Source organism: Salvelinus fontinalis, unplaced genomic scaffold (assembly GCF_029448725.1).
Source record: "Salvelinus fontinalis isolate EN_2023a unplaced genomic scaffold, ASM2944872v1 scaffold_0033, whole genome shotgun sequence".
In the NCBI taxonomy this organism is placed as follows: domain Eukaryota; kingdom Metazoa; phylum Chordata; class Actinopteri; order Salmoniformes; family Salmonidae; genus Salvelinus; species Salvelinus fontinalis.
The window spans coordinates 277,831-298,325 of record NW_026600242.1 but is presented as its reverse complement, the minus strand read 5'-3'; the positions used below and the strand labels follow the sequence as shown (position 1 = coordinate 298,325).

Below are 20,495 nucleotides of genomic sequence, written 5' to 3'. Positions count from 1 at the left end.
GTACTGTGAGGGTTCTAGTTCTCATCAACATGTATAGTATAATCACTCATACTGTACAGTACTGTGAGGGTTCTAGTTCTCATCAACATGTAGTATAATCACTCATACTGTACAGTACTGTGAGGGTCCTAGTTCTCATCAACATGTATAGTATAATCGCTCATACTGTACAGTACTGTGAGGGTCCTAGTTCTCATCAACATGTATAGTATAATCACTCATACTGTACAGTACTGTGAGGGTTCTAGTTCTCATCAACATGTATAGTATAATCACTCATACTGTACAGTACTGTGAGGATTCTAGTTCTCATCAACATGTATAGTATAATCACTCATACTGTACAGTACTGTGAAGGTTCTAGTTCTCATCAACATGTATAGTATAATCACTCATACTGTACAGTACTGTGAGGGTTCTTGTTCTCATCAACATGTTTATTATAATCACTCATACTGTACAGTACTGTGAGGGTTCTAGTTCTCATCAACATGTTTAGTATAATCACTCATACTGTACAGTACTGTGAGGGTTCTAGTTCTCATCAACATGTATAGTATAATCACTCATACTGTACAGTACTGTGAGGGTTCTAATTCTCATCAACATGTATAGTATAATCACTCACTGTACAGTACTGTGAGGGTTCTAGTTCTCATCAACATGTAGTATAATCACTCATTCTTTACAGTACTGTGAGGAATCTAGTTCTCATCAACATGTATAGTATAATCACTCATACTGTACAGTACTGTGAGGGTTCTAGTTCTCATCAAAATGTATAGTATAATCACGCATACTGTACAGTACTGTGAGGGTTCTAGTTCTCATCAACATGTATAGTATAATCACTCACACTGTACAGTACTGTGAGGGTTCTAGTTCTCATCAACATGTATAGTATAATCACTCATACTGTACAGTACTGTGAGGGTTCTAGTTCTCATCAACATGTATAGTATAATCACTCATACTGTACAGTACTGTGAGGGTTCTAGTTCTCATCAACATGTATAGTATAATCACTCATACTGTACAGTACTGTGAGGGTTCTAGTTCTCATCAACATGTATAGTATAATCACTCATACTGTACAGTACTGTGAGGGTTCTAGTTCTCATCAACATGTATAGTTTAATCACTCATACTGTACAGTACTGTGAGGGTTCTAGTTCTCATCAACATGTATAGTATAATCACTCATACTGTACAGTACTGTGACGATTCTAGTTCTCATCAACATGTATAGTATAATCACTCATACTGTACAGTACTGTGAGGGTTCTAGTTCTCATCAACATGTATAGTATAATCACTCATACTGTACAGTACTGTGAGGATTCTAGTTCTCATCAACATGTAGTATAATCACTCATACTGTACAGTACTGTGAGGGTTCTAGTTCTCATCAACATGTATAGTATAATCACTCATACTGTACAGTACTGTGAGGGTTCTAGTTCTCATCAACATGTATAGTATAATCACTCATACTGTACAGTACTGTGAGGGTTCTAGTTCTCATCAACATGTATAGAATAATCACTCATACTGTACAGTACTGTGAGGGTTCTAGTTCTCATCAACATGTATAGTATAATCACTCATTCTGTACAGTTCTGTGAGGGTTCTAGTCCTCATCATGTATAGTATAATCATTCATACTGTACAGTACTGTGAGGATTCTAGTTCTCATCAACATGTATAGTATAATCACTCATACTGTACAGTACTGTGAGGGTTCTAGTTCTCATCAACATATAGTATAATCACTCATACTGTACAGTACTGTGAGGGTTCTAGTTCTCATCAACATGTATAGTATAATCACTCATTCCGTACAGTACTGTAAGGGTTCTAGTTCTCATCAACATGTATAGTATAATAACTCATACTGTACAGTACTGTGAGGGTTCTAGTTCTCATCAACATGTATAGTATAATCACTCATACTGTACAGTACTGTGAGGGTTCTAGTTCTCATCAACATGTATAGTATAATCACTCATACTGTACAGTACTGTGAGGGTTCTAGTTCTCATCAACATGTATAGTTTAATCACTCATACTGTACAGTACTGTGAGGGTTCTAGTTCTCATCAACATGTATAGTATAATCACTCATACTGTACAGTTCTGTGAGGGTTCTAGTCCTCATCATGTATAGTATAATCATTCATACTGTACAGTACTGTGAGGGTTCTAGTTCTCATCAACATGTATAGTATAATCACTCATACTGTACAGTACTGTGAGGGTTCTAGTTCTCATCAACATGTAGTATAATCACTCATACTGTACAGTACTGTGAGGGTCCTAGTTCTCATCAACATGTATAGTATAATCACTCATACTGTACAGTACTGTGAGGGTCCTAGTTCTCATCAACATGTATAGTATAATCACTCATACTGTACAGTACTGTGAGGGTTCTAGTTCTCATCAACATGTATAGTATAATCACTCATACTGTACAGTACTGTGAGGATTCTAGTTCTCATCAACATGTATAGTATAATCACTCATACTGTACAGTACTGTGAAGGTTCTAGTTCTCATCAACATGTATAGTATAATCACTCATACTGTACAGTACTGTGAGGGTTCTTGTTCTCATCAACATGTTTATTATAATCACTCATACTGTACAGTACTGTGAGGGTTCTAGTTCTCATCAACATGTATAGTATAATCACTCATACTGTACAGTACTGTGAGGGTTGTAGTTCTCATCAACATGTATAGTATAATCACTCATACTGTATAGTACTGTGAGGGTTGTAGTTCTCATCAACATGTATAGTATAATAACTCATACTGTACAGTACTGTGAGGGTTCTAGTTCTCATCAACATGTATAGTATAATCACTCATACTGTACAGTACTGTGAGGGTTCTAGTTCTCATCAACATGTATAGTATAATAACTCATACTGTACAGTTCTGTGAGGGTTCTAGTTCTCATCAACATGTATAGTATAATCACTCATACTGTACAGTACTGTGAGGGTTCTAGTTCTCATCAACATGTATAGTATAATCACTCATACTGTACAGTACTGTGAGGGTTGTAGTTCTCATCAACATGTATAGTATAATCACTCATACTGTACAGTACTGTGAGGGTTGTAGTTCTCATCAACATGTATAGTATAATCACTCACACTGTACAGTACTGTGAGGGTTCTAGTTCTCATCAACATGTATAGTTTAATCACTCATACTGTACAGTACTGTGAGGGTTCTAGTTCTCATCAACATGTATAGTATAATCACTCATACTGTACAGTACTGTGACGATTCTAGTTCTCATCAACATGTATAGTATAATCACTCATACTGTACAGTACTGTGAGGGTTCTAGTTCTCATCAACATGTATAGTATAATCACTCATACTGTACAGTACTGTGAGGATTCTAGTTCTCATCAACATGTAGTATAATCACTCATACTGTACAGTACTGTGAGGGTTCTAGTTCTCATCAACATGTATAGTATAATCACTCATACTGTACAGTACTGTGAGGGTTCTAGTTCTCATCAACATGTATAGTATAATCACTCATACTGTACAGTACTGTGAGGGTTCTAGTTCTCATCAACATGTATAGAATAATCACTCATACTGTACAGTACTGTGAGGGTTCTAGTTCTCATCAACATGTATAGTATAATCACTCATACTGTACAGTTCTGTGAGGGTTCTAGTCCTCATCATGTATAGTATAATCATTCATACTGTACAGTACTGTGAGGGTTCTAGTTCTCATCAACATGTATAGTATAATCACTCATACTGTACAGTGCTGTGAGGGTTCTAGTTCTCATCAACATATAGTATAATCACTCATACTGTACAGTACTGTGAGGGTTCTAGTTCTCATCAACATGTATAGTATAATCACTCATTCCGTACAGTACTGTAAGGGTTCTAGTTCTCATCAACATGTATAGTATAATCACTCATACTGTACAGTACTGTGAGGGTTCTAGTTCTCATCAACATGTATAGTATAATCACTCATACTGTACAGTACTGTGAGGGTTCTAGTTCTCATCAACATGTATAGTTTAATCACTCATACTGTACAGTACTGTGAGGGTTCTAGTTCTCATCAACATGTATAGTATAATCACTCATACTGTACAGTACTGTGAGGGTTCTAGTTCTCATCAACATGTATAGTTTAATCACTCATACTGTACAGTACTGTGAGGGTTCTAGTTCTCATCAACATGTATAGTATAATCACTCATACTGTACAGTACTGTGACGATTCTAGTTCTCATCAACATGTATAGTATAATCACTCATACTGTACAGTACTGTGAGGGTTCTAGTTCTCATCAACATGTATAGTATAATCACTCATACTGTACAGTACTGTGAGGATTCTAGTTCTCATCAACATGTAGTATAATCACTCATACTGTACAGTACTGTGAGGGTTCTAGTTCTCATCAACATGTATAGTATAATCACTCATACTGTACAGTACTGTGAGGGTTCTAGTTCTCATCAACATGTATAGTATAATCACTCATACTGTACAGTACTGTGAGGGTTCTAGTTCTCATCAACATGTATAGAATAATCACTCATACTGTACAGTACTGTGAGGGTTCTAGTTCTCATCAACATGTATAGTATAATCACTCATACTGTACAGTTCTGTGAGGGTTCTAGTCCTCATCATGTATAGTATAATCATTCATACTGTACAGTACTGTGAGGATTCTAGTTCTCATCAACATGTATAGTATAATCACTCATACTGTACAGTACTGTGAGGGTTCTAGTTCTCATCAACATATAGTATAATCACTCATACTGTACAGTACTGTGAGGGTTCTAGTTCTCATCAACATGTATAGTATAATCACTCATTCCGTACAGTACTGTAAGGGTTCTAGTTCTCATCAACATGTATAGTATAATAACTCATACTGTACAGTACTGTGAGGGTTCTAGTTCTCATCAACATGTATAGTATAATCACTCATACTGTACAGTACTGTGAGGGTTCTAGTTCTCATCAACATGTATAGTATAATCACTCATACTGTACAGTACTGTGAGGGTTCTAGTTCTCATCAACATGTATAGTTTAATCACTCATACTGTACAGTACTGTGAGGGTTCTAGTTCTCATCAACATGTATAGTATAATCACTCATACTGTACAGTTCTGTGAGGGTTCTAGTCCTCATCATGTATAGTATAATCATTCATACTGTACAGTACTGTGAGGGTTCTAGTTCTCATCAACATGTATAGTATAATCACTCATACTGTACAGTACTGTGAGGGTTCTAGTTCTCATCAACATGTAGTATAATCACTCATACTGTACAGTACTGTGAGGGTCCTAGTTCTCATCAACATGTATAGTATAATCACTCATACTGTACAGTACTGTGAGGGTCCTAGTTCTCATCAACATGTATAGTATAATCACTCATACTGTACAGTACTGTGAGGGTTCTAGTTCTCATCAACATGTATAGTATAATCACTCATACTGTACAGTACTGTGAGGATTCTAGTTCTCATCAACATGTATAGTATAATCACTCATACTGTACAGTACTGTGAAGGTTCTAGTTCTCATCAACATGTATAGTATAATCACTCATACTGTACAGTACTGTGAGGGTTCTTGTTCTCATCAACATGTTTATTATAATCACTCATACTGTACAGTACTGTGAGGGTTCTAGTTCTCATCAACATGTATAGTATAATCACTCATACTGTACAGTACTGTGAGGGTTGTAGTTCTCATCAACATGTATAGTATAATCACTCATACTGTATAGTACTGTGAGGGTTGTAGTTCTCATCAACATGTATAGTATAATAACTCATACTGTACAGTACTGTGAGGGTTCTAGTTCTCATCAACATGTATAGTATAATCACTCATACTGTACAGTACTGTGAGGGTTCTAGTTCTCATCAACATGTATAGTATAATAACTCATACTGTACAGTTCTGTGAGGGTTCTAGTTCTCATCAACATGTATAGTATAATCACTCATACTGTACAGTACTGTGAGGGTTCTAGTTCTCATCAACATGTATAGTATAATCACTCATACTGTACAGTACTGTGAGGGTTGTAGTTCTCATCAACATGTATAGTATAATCACTCATACTGTACAGTACTGTGAGGGTTGTAGTTCTCATCAACATGTATAGTATAATCACTCACACTGTACAGTACTGTGAGGGTTCTAGTTCTCATCAACATGTATAGTTTAATCACTCATACTGTACAGTACTGTGAGGGTTCTAGTTCTCATCAACATGTATAGTATAATCACTCATACTGTACAGTACTGTGACGATTCTAGTTCTCATCAACATGTATAGTATAATCACTCATACTGTACAGTACTGTGAGGGTTCTAGTTCTCATCAACATGTATAGTATAATCACTCATACTGTACAGTACTGTGAGGATTCTAGTTCTCATCAACATGTAGTATAATCACTCATACTGTACAGTACTGTGAGGGTTCTAGTTCTCATCAACATGTATAGTATAATCACTCATACTGTACAGTACTGTGAGGGTTCTAGTTCTCATCAACATGTATAGTATAATCACTCATACTGTACAGTACTGTGAGGGTTCTAGTTCTCATCAACATGTATAGAATAATCACTCATACTGTACAGTACTGTGAGGGTTCTAGTTCTCATCAACATGTATAGTATAATCACTCATACTGTACAGTTCTGTGAGGGTTCTAGTCCTCATCATGTATAGTATAATCATTCATACTGTACAGTACTGTGAGGGTTCTAGTTCTCATCAACATGTATAGTATAATCACTCATACTGTACAGTGCTGTGAGGGTTCTAGTTCTCATCAACATATAGTATAATCACTCATACTGTACAGTACTGTGAGGGTTCTAGTTCTCATCAACATGTATAGTATAATCACTCATTCCGTACAGTACTGTAAGGGTTCTAGTTCTCATCAACATGTATAGTATAATCACTCATACTGTACAGTACTGTGAGGGTTCTAGTTCTCATCAACATGTATAGTATAATCACTCATACTGTACAGTACTGTGAGGGTTCTAGTTCTCATCAACATGTATAGTTTAATCACTCATACTGTACAGTACTGTGAGGGTTCTAGTTCTCATCAACATGTATAGTATAATCACTCATACTGTACAGTACTGTGACGATTCTAGTTCTCATCAACATGTATAGTATAATCACTCATACTGTACAGTACTGTGAGGGTTCTAGTTCTCATCAACATGTATAGTATAATCACTCATACTGTACAGTTCTGTGAGGGTTCTAGTCCTCATCATGTATAGTATAATCATTCATACTGTACAGTACTGTGAGGGTTCTAGTTCTCATCAACATGTATAGTATAATCACTCATACTGTACAGTACTGTGAGGGTTCTAGTTCTCATCAACATGTAGTATAATCACTCATACTGTACAGTACTGTGAGGGTCCTAGTTCTCATCAACATGTATAGTATAATCGCTCATACTGTACAGTACTGTGAGGGTCCTAGTTCTCATCAACATGTATAGTATAATCACTCATACTGTACAGTACTGTGAGGGTTCTAGTTCTCATCAACATGTATAGTATAATCACTCATACTGTACAGTACTGTGAGGATTCTAGTTCTCATCAACATGTATAGTATAATCACTCATACTGTACAGTACTGTGAAGGTTCTAGTTCTCATCAACATGTATAGTATAATCACTCATACTGTACAGTACTGTGAGGGTTCTTGTTCTCATCAACATGTTTATTATAATCACTCATACTGTACAGTACTGTGAGGGTTCTAGTTCTCATCAACATGTTTAGTATAATCACTCATACTGTACAGTACTGTGAGGGTTCTAGTTCTCATCAACATGTATAGTATAATCACTCATACTGTACAGTACTGTGAGGGTTCTAATTCTCATCAACATGTATAGTATAATCACTCACTGTACAGTACTGTGAGGGTTCTAGTTCTCATCAACATGTAGTATAATCACTCATTCTTTACAGTACTGTGAGGAATCTAGTTCTCATCAACATGTATAGTATAATCACTCATACTGTACAGTACTGTGAGGGTTCTAGTTCTCATCAAAATGTATAGTATAATCACGCATACTGTACAGTACTGTGAGGGTTCTAGTTCTCATCAACATGTATAGTATAATCACTCACACTGTACAGTACTGTGAGGGTTCTAGTTCTCATCAACATGTATAGTATAATCACTCATACTGTACAGTACTGTGAGGGTTCTAGTTCTCATCAACATGTATAGTATAATCACTCATACTGTACAGTACTGTGAGGGTTCTAGTTCTCATCAACATGTATAGTATAATCACTCATACTGTACAGTACTGTGAGGGTTCTAGTTCTCATCAACATGTATAGTATAACACTCATACTGTACAGTACTGTGAGGGTTCTAGTTCTCATCAACATGTATAGTATAATCACTCATACTGTACAGTACTGTGAGGGTTCTAGTTCTCCCTCTCTTTTGCATTTGGGGGCCTCATTAACATCACATCTTATGTCTTCTCTGGTGATGCATCTTGGAAAGTATCTTCTGGAATATCTAATCCAACCCTGGCAGTCTTCAGGAAAAGTGTCTCCACACCCCGAATACTTCTGGCCCTTCCTTGGACACTGTGTTAACTAACCTCCAGACAACCTTCAATGTCATACAACTCTCCTTCCGTGGCCTCCAACTGCTCTTAAATGCAAGTGAAACTAAGTGCATGCTCTTCAACCGATCACTGCCCGCACCTGCCCGCCCGTCCAGCATCACTACTCTGGACGGTTCTGACTTAGAATATGTTGACAACTACAAATACCTAGGTGTCTGGCTAGACTGTAAACTCTCCTTCCAGACTCACATTAAGCATATCCAATCCAAAATTAAATCTAGAATCGGCTTCTTATTTCGCAACAAAGCATCCTTCACTCATGCAGCCAAACTTACCCTCATAAAATGACCATCCTACCGATCCTTGACTTCAGCGATGTCATCAATAAAATAGCCTCCAACACTCTACACAACAAATTGGATGCAGTCTATCACAGTGCCATCCGTTATGTCACCAAAGCCCCATATATTACCCACCACTGTGACCTGTATAATCTCGTTGGCTGGCCATCGCTTCATACTCGTCGCCAAACCCACTGGCTCCAGGTCATCTACAAGTCTCTGCTAGGTAAAGCCCCACCTTATCTCAGCTCACTGGTCACCATAGCAGCACCCACCCGTAGCACGCGCTCCAGCAGGTATATCTCACTGGTCACCCCCAAAGCCAATTCCTTCTTTGGCCGCCTCTCCTTTCAGTTCTCTCTCTGCTGCCAATGACTGGAACAAACTGCAAAAATCTCTGAAGCTGGAGACTCATATCTCCCTCACTAGCTTTAAGCACCAGCTCTCAGAGCAGCTCACAGATCACTGCACTTGTACATAGCTCATCTGTAATTAGCTCATCCAATCTACCTCATCCCCATACTGTATTTATTTATTTATCTTGCTCTTTTGCACCCCAGTATCTCTACTTGCACATTCATCTTCTGTACATCCTACCATTCCAGTATTTAATTGCTATATTGTAATCACTTCGCCACGATGGCCTATTTATTGCCTTACCTCTCTTATCCTACCTCATTTATATATAGAGATTTTTCTACTGTATTTTTGATTGTATGTTTGTTTATTCCATGTGTAACTCTGTGTTGTTGTATGTGTCGAACTGCTTTGCTTTATCTTGGCCAGGTCGCAGTTGTAAATGAGAACTTGTTCTCAACTAGCCTACCTGGTTAAATAAAGGTGAAATAAATAAATAAATGTATTGAACAGACATCTTACCTGGACATATTGATACGGGAGTTCTCTCACAGGTTCACCGTTTCTCTCAAAAGGTCCAGTGTACAACTGCTTCATCCTTATCTTATGCTCATGTTTTTATCTTATGGACTCTGGCAATTGTCGTTGTGCTGACCGTATTCACATTCCCAAAAGTGATAGTCTGCCAGCACTCTGTCCCGAATTTCCCACAGTTTTATTGCATTGTTGCCAACTATCATGTCAACAATGGCAATTTTCTGCCCATCTGATAATATTCTGCCTCTCCCTCCTGTGGGAGGCAACCTTTGGATCCTACTGAAAAACAAAAAACAATCAATATATTTCCAAATGTCAGTACATGTAAAAATGTGAACATACTGTATTGTACTGGAATATGTAGTTCAAGAGAGACCATGGTTTACAACATGGTCAATAATTGTGGCCCTTATCTCATCAGAGACCACCGCTCTAGGTCTTCCTCTCCGTTGCCCTCCACACATTCTCCCTCTCCCTGCCACTCTTCTTTCCCCACCAACCTGTCTTCCTCTCCGTTGTCCTCCACGCATTCTCCCTCTCCCTGCCACTCCTCTTTCCCCACCAACCTGTCTTCCTCTCCGTTGTCCTCCACACATTCTCCCTCTCCCTGCCACTCTTCTTTCCCCACCCACCTGTCTTCCTCTCCTTTGTCCTCCACACATTCTCCCTCTCCCTGCCACTCTTCTTTCACCACCAACCTGTCTTCCTCTCCGTTGTCCTCCCTCTCCCTGTCACTCTTCTTTCCCCACCAACCTGTCTTCCTCTCCGTTGTCCTCCACGCATTCTCCCTCTCCCTGTCACTCTTCTTTCCCCACCAACCTGTCTTCCTCTCCGTTGTCCTCCACACATTCTCCCTCTCCCTGACACTCTTCTTTCCCCACCAACCTGTCTTCCTCTCCGTTGTCCTCCACGCATTCTCCCTCTCCCTGTCACTCTTCTTTCCCCACCAACCTGTCTTCCTTGATCCATGTTTCCAAACTAAATCATTCTGAAGCAGTCCTCTTTTGTCTGTTAGGTAGCGAGACCAAAAACAGGACACTTGGGAAGGCTTTCAGCTGAAATTGCAATCAGCTGTGTTTGGCATTATAAAATATTCTGCTGAGTTTTTCTATGTTTCAATCCGGTTACTTCAGAAATGCACGGCATTTGCCATCATTCTGTTTTGAATGTGTTTTTAACAGTTTTGGAAACAGTGTGTTTGCATTTGAAAACGTGCTGCAAATATATAGTTTTACAGGTGGTGGAGTATGAATGAGAAAAGAGTTCATGGATTTTGGAGAATGTGGTCATTGATGCATTTTGTGTGAAAGCAATGAAAAATTATTCACAGTTTGGTCCAAATACATTTCTGTGTCGCTGACTGTGTGAAGAATGTTTTGTTTTGACCAATGCATGTTAGCAATTGGAAAAAAACTAAACACTTGTGTGTAACAGGACAAATATATATATTATTATTACACACACACTCTAGCATTTGTAAATAGGCAATAGAATCAGTCTTCATTGTTTGTCTGTGTATCTATATGTCCTCAGTATCACCTATAACGGGTCGATGGAGAGTCCAGTTCCTCTGTACCCCACTGACTGTCCCCCTCCTTACGAATTAGTGATGGGACAGAGAGCAGCTAGCCAGGTCAGTGGGGGAATCTGGACATGTTTGCTGGTGTGTGTGCGTGCGTGCGTGCGTGCGTGCGTGCGTGCGTGTGAAAGAGAGAGAGAGAGAGAGAGAGAGGGAACGTGCTAAGCAGGAATACAGGACAATTGCCTATGTGTGTGTGTGTGTTTGTTTGTTTGTGTGTGCATGCGGGTGTGTGTGTCTATTAAACACATGTCCGGTGTGGTTGTCTTTAGGCCACGGTGTTTGACAGCCATGGGAACGAGTTGTCTGGAGAGAGGGCCACATCCACTGCCTTCAGCGGAGAGGGTGAGAGTCACATACTGTATGCTACATTCTGTTCACTTCAGCTCTATTATCATGGTTTTACCAGTCTGGTATTGAATGGAGAGGTTCCATGAAGGGCCCATTGACTCTGGTTCTTTACCTACAGTTCAAGTCAGAAGTTTACATACACCTTAGCCAAATACATTTCAACTCAGTTTTTCACAGTTCCTGACATTTAATCCTAGTAAAAAAAAAGATCTGAGGTCTTGGCTGATTTCTTTTGATTTTCCCATGATGTCAAGCAAAGAGGCACTTAATTTGAAGGTAGGCCTTGAAATACATCCACAGGGACACCTCCAATTGACTCAAATTATGTCAATAAGCCTATCAGAAGCTTCTAAAGCCATGACATCATTTTCTGGAATTTTCCAAGCTGTTTAAAGGCACAGTCAACTTAGTGTATGTAAACTTCTGACCCACTGGAATTGTGATACAGTGAATTATAAGTGAAATAATCTGTTTGTAAACAATTGTTGGAAAAATTGCACAAAGTAGATGTCTTAACCGACTTGCCAAAACTATAGTTTGTTAACCAGAAATTTGTGGAGAGGTTGAAAGACTAGTTTTAATGACTCCAGCCTAAGTGTATGTAAACTTCCGACTTCAACTGTAAACAGGCAACACTGCCAATTCATAAATTTAGCCTAATATAAACAAGTAAATGAACCGTCTCCCTCCCTACCTCCAGTCTCCATGGACAGTGGTTCTCTGTTGATGTCGGAGATCATTGACATCCCAGATGACTCCTCACCTTCAGAGGACTCCTGCCTCGTGGGGGTGAGGGCTAGGGGGGAGAGAGGGAGCACCGGGGGAGTGGAGGGGGGAGACGGGGGAGAAGGAGGGGAGTATGTGAGCTTCCGTGGCCCCCCTCCCCAAGCCCCAGAGAGTCCCCTGGTAGAGAGTCCCCTGGTGGACCCCAGGGCCAGGCGATGCTACAGGGGAGAGAGGTCCAACTCCTGCTCCTCCTCTAGCACTGCTACAGCTACATACAGGTAAATACAAGGACAATCACACACACAGTTCACAGCCACTTTCTTACAGCTCCTTCTCAAAAGAGAACAACCCTCCCTCTCCCCCCTCTTTGCAGGTCTCCAGTGTTGAGGCGACAGGCTATGTTGGCCAGTAGTTGTTCCCAGTTGGAGCTGCTAGGGGGCGCCACCTCTCACCAGCACTCCTCTATCCTAGAGAAACGAGTCGGGCCTTGCACCCCTTTACGACGCGGTTCTGCCTCTGCCTCTGCAGCTCCTCCCACTTCCTCATCCTCAGCTGTCAATCAGCAGGGTGGTCAGGGCAACAGGGTGCCCCTCCCTCTACAGCCGTTGTACCTGCGTCGTCAGGGCGGAGGGAGCGAGAGGGGGGATAGTGATGTGCTTCTGCCCCTAGTGAGGTCACACAGCGAGCCTGGTCTCAGCTCTTCTGCTGATACTGGTGGGTACACACACACACACAACACACATGTACAGACATCCAGTGTTAGTGATTTACAATTCACACTATGAACACACTATATAACACACTATGAACACGCTATGAACACACTATGAACACACTATGAATACACTATATAACACAATATGAACACGCTATGAATACACTATATAACACACTATGAACACGCTATATAACACACTAGGAATACACTATATAACACACTATGAACACGCTATGAATACACTATATAACACACTATGAACACACTATATAACACACTATGAACACGCTATGAATACACTATATAACACACTATGAACACACTATGAATACACTATATAACACACTATGAATACACTATGAACACACTATATAACACACTATGAATACACTATATAACACAATATGAACACGCTATGAATACACTATATAACACACTAGGAATACACTATATAACACACTATGAACACGCTATATAACACACTATGAACACGCTATATAACACACTATGAATACACTATATAACACACTATGAACACACTATATAAAACACTATGAACACGCTATATAACACACTATGAATACACTATATAACACACTATGAATACACTATGAACACACTATATAACACACTAGGAATACACTATATAACACACTATGAACACGCTATGAATACACTATATAACACACTATGAACACACTATATAACACACTATGAACACGCTATGAATACACTATATAACACACTATGAACACACTATGAATTCACTATATAACACACTATGAATACACTATGAACACACTATATAACACACTATGAATACACTATGAATACACTATATAACACACTATGAACACACTATATAACACACTATGAACACGCTATGAATACACTATATAACACACTATGAACACACTATGAATTCACTATATAACACACTATGAATACACTATGAACACACTATATAACACACTATGAATACACTATGAATACACTATATAACACACTATGAACACACTATGAATTCACTATATAACACATGTCGTGACATTGTATTAGTTAATGTGGCGACTGTTGCTCATCGAATGATTACAAGTTTCTAATTACGTGATTAACTGAATCAAGCAATTATTAACTCATTAACCTGGGGCACCATGGGAAAACTAGTTTTTATTGAGTTTCTATTTCCCAAATTAACTCAAAGAATATCAGAATATCGATTTTACCAGTTGCCTCTAACAGTCTCGTTCTGAACGTCGTATAGCCTGGGATTCTGCACGGACCCAGGTCTCACTAATGAATTCGCACCACACCAATCTTAGTTGAATGTTTATTTACTAAAAAGCTAAAATGATGATAAAAGATACACATACACAAAAACACATTCTAGGCTATTGATTAGAACTTAGTATAACGGGCCAACACACTAGGGCGCGTGTTACCCAAAATGGGGATTTAAAAGAGAGAGAAAGTACACAAGAGGAATATACATTTGGGTGAAATTGTCAGCTATGCTCATTCTAACCCTACCCTCATTCTAGCCTTGCCCCAAACTGCCGCTATTATGAGTCAGAATATAATGATGTAATTACTTGTGGAAGGTCTCTGTGGATTTTCCCGTGTGGACCGTTCGAGCTGCTCAATGACGCACTTCTCCTGCGCACCTCTCTAGGTGTCCTCACGACACGATGTCCGTGTCCTTTGGCTTTACTGGCCTGTTCCTTTGTCCTCGCTCTGGAAGGGGTCTTCGGAGGACAGATAGCTCTGTAGCTCAGAGCTCACAGCGTAAAGATGAAAGAGTGTAGATACCACGATTCGATGGGGAGTGGAGGCTAGGTGGTTCGGCTTGAATACACCCGCTTAGACACGCTACTCATCCGTAGCTTGGGTAGAAAAAGATTTCTTTGTCTTCAACTTGTTGCGTTTTGGGTTCGTTGACCTTTTAGACCTTTGGCTGCAGCTCGGGTCACTTAGTCATGTATGTTAATTCTGCACTCACAGGTTTTATACCCTCGGGTCAGAAGTGGGCGTTACCGCCAACAGGGCAATTCTCTGGGCGTACCAAGTTTGAGGGGCAAGGTCTAGATTTGACTCAGATCCAATTTTAGACAACTAACTTCACATTTCATCTCTACCGAAACATTCTCTTTGATTTGGACATTTTCCACATAACGTACAATGTATAAACATCAAGCATATACGAGGAAAACTCTTAACGTTACAATGTTTTCATAATAACGTCATCTATTAACCTTTAATAACAAAACAAAAATGACATACATTTTCATATTCCATCTATCGTCATGACCACCATTGTAGTTGACGGAAACCATTGTTACAAAGTCCCTTTATTGCATGTTTAAAGTTCTGAGGCTGGTTCTCCATAGTGAGAGGGAATGTTTTCTGTGGCCTCAGAATTACCATGGGTGTGAGGGGTCATAAAACCCCCACATCTTCAGACCCCTAGATCTCTCCTCATCTGTTGGGGTTGAGAGATAAGCTGGAGGGTTGTGGTCTCCTGTAACCTGACCTGATCAGGACAGTCATGACACACACTATGAATACACTATGAATACACTATATAACACACTATGAACACGCTATGCAAGAAAGACGTGGTGATAGTTTGCATTTCATATCTATATCATACCTCTCCTCTTTTCCCTCCCTCCCTCTCTCCTCTCTCTCTCCCTCCCTCTCTCCTCTCTCTCCCTCCCTCTCTCCTCTCTCCCTCCCTCTCTCCTCTTTTCTCTCCCTCCCTCTCTCCTCTCTCTCTCCCTCCCTCTCTCCTCTCTCTCCCTCCCTCTCTCCTCTCTCTCTCCCTCTCTCTCTCCTCTTTTCCCTCCCTCCCTCCCTCTCTCCCTCCCTTTCTCCTCTTTTCCCTCCCTCCCACTCTCCTCTCTCTCCCTCCCTCCCTCTCTCCTCTCTCCCTTACTCTCTCCTCTTTTCTCTCCCTCCCTCTCTCTCTCTCCCTCTCACCTCTCTCCCTTACTCTCTCCTCTTTTCCCTCCCTCTCTCCTCTCTCTCCCTCCCTCTCTCTTCTCCCTTCCTTTCTCCTCTCTCCCCTCCCTCTCTCTTTCCTCTTTTCCCTCCCTCTTTCCTCTCCCTCACTCTCTCCTCTTTTCCCTCCCTCTCTCTCTCCTCTCTCGCTCCCTCCCTTTCTCCTCTCTCCCCTCCCTTTCTTTCATCTGACCTCTCTCCCTCCATCCATCTCTCCTCTCTCCCCTCCCTCCCTCTCTCCTCTCTCCCTCCCTTTCTCCTCTCTCGCTTCCTCTCCTTCACCCCTTCTCCTCCCTTTCTCAACTCTCCCTCCCTCTCTCATCTCTCCCACCCTCTCTCCCAGCTCCTTCTCTTCTCTCCCCTCCCTCTCTCCTCTTTCCCCTCCCTCTCTCCTCTCTCCTTCCCTCTCTGCTCTCTCCCTCCCTCTCTGATCTAGTTGACTTCAGTGGTGGCTCAGTGGGCAGTAAAGGAGTGAGGGAGAACTCTCAGACCTCTACAGACACAGGTGAGAAGGTAAAGGTTAGCGGTTAGAGAAGGCAGTATTGACCACCTTTTAGACACTACAGATTATAGTTTGTGTCTGTCTTCCCCAGGTCCGTCCTCCGAGGCATGCCTGCTGCCCCGCTCCTCTCTGGTGCCCCCCTCAGCCCTCCTCCCCAGGAAGGGCAGTGTGAAGGCAGCCACCATGGGGCGCACCTTGCCCCTCTCCAAAGGCCCCGCCAACTCTCCATTGCACCTGCCCAAAGAATGCAACCGCTCTCTTGGGGACCTCAAGGTGTGTAATGGCTGAAAAAGACTAATAACAGCAGCCATAAACACTGCAAAGATACTTATATCTAGAAATGGACATGCTGTATGTAGAACGATTATGCCAGGTCCTCATTTCTCATCCTGTCTCCTTTTCTTCCTGTCAGGTGACGAGGGGGTTGGTGGCTCGCTTCCTGCAGCGCTCCAAACGGAACCTGGCGTCCGCCGCAGAGCATTCTGGGAACACGGGACAGGGTCAGAAAAGGAGAGGCGGAGTGGAGGGCAACGGGACAGGCCATCTCCCTTTAGAGCAGGTAACACACACTGACACATATACACACATACAGTAAATACACACATACAGACACACACACTCACACTAGTGTCTGTCTGTCTGTCTGTCTCAAGGTGTTACGTAACTCCTGGGGGGCCAGCCAGGGATCCCACCCGCCACACCCTCATCACCGTGGTCACCACCACTCCCATAGCGACAGCCGCCACAACCGCCGTCATAGCAACCAACCCCCTGTGACGGAGGGGATCCACTTGCGCAGCTGCGGCGACTTAAGCTCCTCCTCCTCTGCGTCGCTATGGCGATTACTGACGCCCAACCCCCCTCACGGGTCATCAGGGGCACTGTACACAGAGTCAACCCTGTGAGAGGGGGAGGAGGGAGGAAAGATGGGAGGGGAGGGGGAGGAAAAGGAGAGGAGGCAGAAAGTGTACCCACACAGAGGAGAGTGGAGGCATGGTATGGTCTAATGAAGAAGAGATACAAAGGGAGGAGGAGAGGTGGAGGATGGCGGGATGAGTTAGACAGGGGAGAGGAAGGATGAAGGAACAGGCTACTAACATATCTTGATGGGCGGTGGAGGGAGTCAGCACTATGAGGAGGGAACGACTGGACCTTTGCTACAGCCTTTTTCCAATACTTTCAACATGCATCCTTCCTCTTTCCCTTCCTCCCTCCCTCCTCCTTCCCCTTGGAGCCCTCCTCTGCACCTGCGCCTGGCCTTCCTTTCCTGAACTTTGACCTCTCAACTAACCTCCTATCTTCAACCTCCACCTAGCCATACTGAACACAACTCTATCTGTCCTCTCCAACTCTCTGGGATCTCTCTCTAACTTCAAGAAAAGAGAGGATGGAGAGAAGGAGTAGGATAATGAAGTTTCCCCTGGACTCTGAGCTATGGTCAGTTTAGTGTTTCTCCTCCTAATGGTTAAAATCTAGGATCAGTGGAGCATACGCTGATCCTAGATCTGTGTCTAAGGTAAACACGTTTCTGGAGCTGTGAACATCACTCTCACATGAACCGCATATTCTCATTAAACTGCTCACTCTTTTTCAAAACTCAAATGTACGTTCATTTGTCCAGCTCTTCATCCGCAGCGAAACTCACTTTAAGTGTTCAAGGAACTCCCCTTTTTGTCTTCCACTCGTGAAATGGTTAACCTTCCTTTTCTCCTGATGATACTGTAAAATGTACAGAAAAATGTACACTCGTTTTGCCCACTGACAGTGAAAGTTTATAGGCCTGCTAGTGTCGCCGTATGTTTACAATCTTACATCGTTATTATTTTAGTACATTTTTTTGTGGTAAATTTTCTTGAGGTAAAATCAACATGTAATCCTCAACACCCCTTACCTAGTCCATCTCCAAACTGCCTTCAGAAGAAAGGTGCCCCAAACTCAAAACTCACACACCATCTACCCCAAACTCAAAACTAACACACCATCTACCCCAAACTCAAAACTCACACACCATCTACCCCAAACTCAAAACTCACACACCATCTACCCCAAACTCAAAACTCACACACCATCTACCCCAAACTCAAAACTCACACACCATCAACCCCAAACTCAAAACTAACACACCATCTACCCCAAACTCAAAACTCACACACCATCTACCCCAAACTCAAAACTAACACACCATCTCCCCCAAACTCAAAACTCACACATCATCTACCACAAACTCACACACCATCTCCCCCAAACTCAAAACTAACACACCATCTCCCCCAAACTCAAAACTCACACATCATCTACCACAAACTCACACACCATCAACCCCAAACTCTAAACTCACACACCATCTACCCCAAACTCAAAACTAACTATTACACCTGTCTAAGAAATCATACTCCCAATCTCGGCATTTCCTGTCTCTGAGATGACCTTGGACATAGCGATTTGATTTGTATGTTATGCTACAACCCCCCATAATGTACTCCAAATGAAACAGAAGCCTTGTTCAAATACTACAACTTCCCTCTTTGTGTATCAAATCATACAAAAGAACTAACCTCCCCTAAGAATGACTTTAGCTGCATGTTCTGGCAATGCTTCTTACTTTTCTCCCTTTCTCTCTCTCTCTCTTGCACCCAAAACCTAGTTGCTCTGAGCCTTGTGTTGATATATAGTGAAGGGTCAATGTTGTACTCTTGAACCCAGAGCTGTAGATATACTGAGTTCTAACTAACTATCATCCATGAACTCTGTGATGTGTCTGGCTCTGGCTGAAAGGTTATGTATGATAAATTACACCTCAGTATGATACCAAAAGCACTAAAGAGATTCTTGCAATAAATGTACAGATACGTTCCAGCAAGACTTAGTGGGAACTATGAGAATCTGGATATTATAGTCTGATACTGGAGGTTGGACGACATAAAGCGTGCAGTATTCTTAGAGGACATACTGTCTGGATTGGACTAGAAAGCTGCCTAACCTCAACCCAGTCGGACAAGAGTTATACACTCAATGGCGATATTGTGAAGACTTAAGTTTTGAATATACACACAATTATGTATGTAACTGATTTAAACACAACACACAGATACACATATGCACACAGACACACAATCACACACACACACTCAAACACACAGAAACACTGAGCTGTGTTAAAAATGTTGCTATAATTTCTACCTCCTATTTTGCACATTGTATAATTGTATGGCTTGAAGTGATAGAGCCTAACTGAATAAACATATTATTCGCTTCAAATATGATACATAAATGTTCTAATACAAGAACTTTTAATGCAAGTCATGTATTTCAACATATTGAATAAATTATCCACAACATGAAAGTGTTCATGTGTGTAATGTGTTCAAAATGTGTAGTTAGGCTAAACATTTTATAGAAATGCGCTATTCCATTTTATTCTATTCTTATGGAACCACAGATTTAATGTTGCATATTATATATTGTTTAATGTATTAGACTATTAGCCAAGAAACCTCTAACTCATGCTAAGCAATTGATTGGGTTAATGTACATATTTTGAGGGCAGTTCCTTTCACCACAAACTCTCTAAACATCAGACATGTCCCCCCCATCTAAACTCCTCCTTTTCCGGATTTCTATTGGTTAGTCAGCCCGAAAGCCCATCCTGGTTCGAGGGAGTTATCGAATCAAAAGGCTCGATGTCATATGAAG

At 41.1% G+C, this 20,495-nt stretch overlaps 1 protein-coding gene across 2 annotated transcripts in view; it reads left to right on the top strand.

Moving 5' to 3' along the window:
* The window catches only part of LOC129842338 (protein ENTREP3-like), a 192,656-nt gene extending 172,511 nt beyond the window's left edge, over positions 1–20,145 (top strand). For both annotated transcript variants that reach the window (XM_055910857.1, XM_055910858.1), the window contains 8 exons: positions 11,460–11,559; positions 11,778–11,850; positions 12,557–12,860; positions 12,956–13,296; positions 16,737–16,805; positions 16,894–17,075; positions 17,215–17,361; positions 17,456–20,145. In XM_055910857.1, the coding sequence (XP_055766832.1) occupies positions 11,460–11,559; positions 11,778–11,850; positions 12,557–12,860; positions 12,956–13,296; positions 16,737–16,805; positions 16,894–17,075; positions 17,215–17,361; positions 17,456–17,707 (1,468 nt within the window). In that variant the 3' untranslated portion in view covers positions 17,708–20,145. The remainder of the gene's footprint in view (positions 1–11,459; positions 11,560–11,777; positions 11,851–12,556; positions 12,861–12,955; positions 13,297–16,736; positions 16,806–16,893; positions 17,076–17,214; positions 17,362–17,455) is intronic.
* Positions 20,146–20,495: the final 350 nt, after the last annotated feature.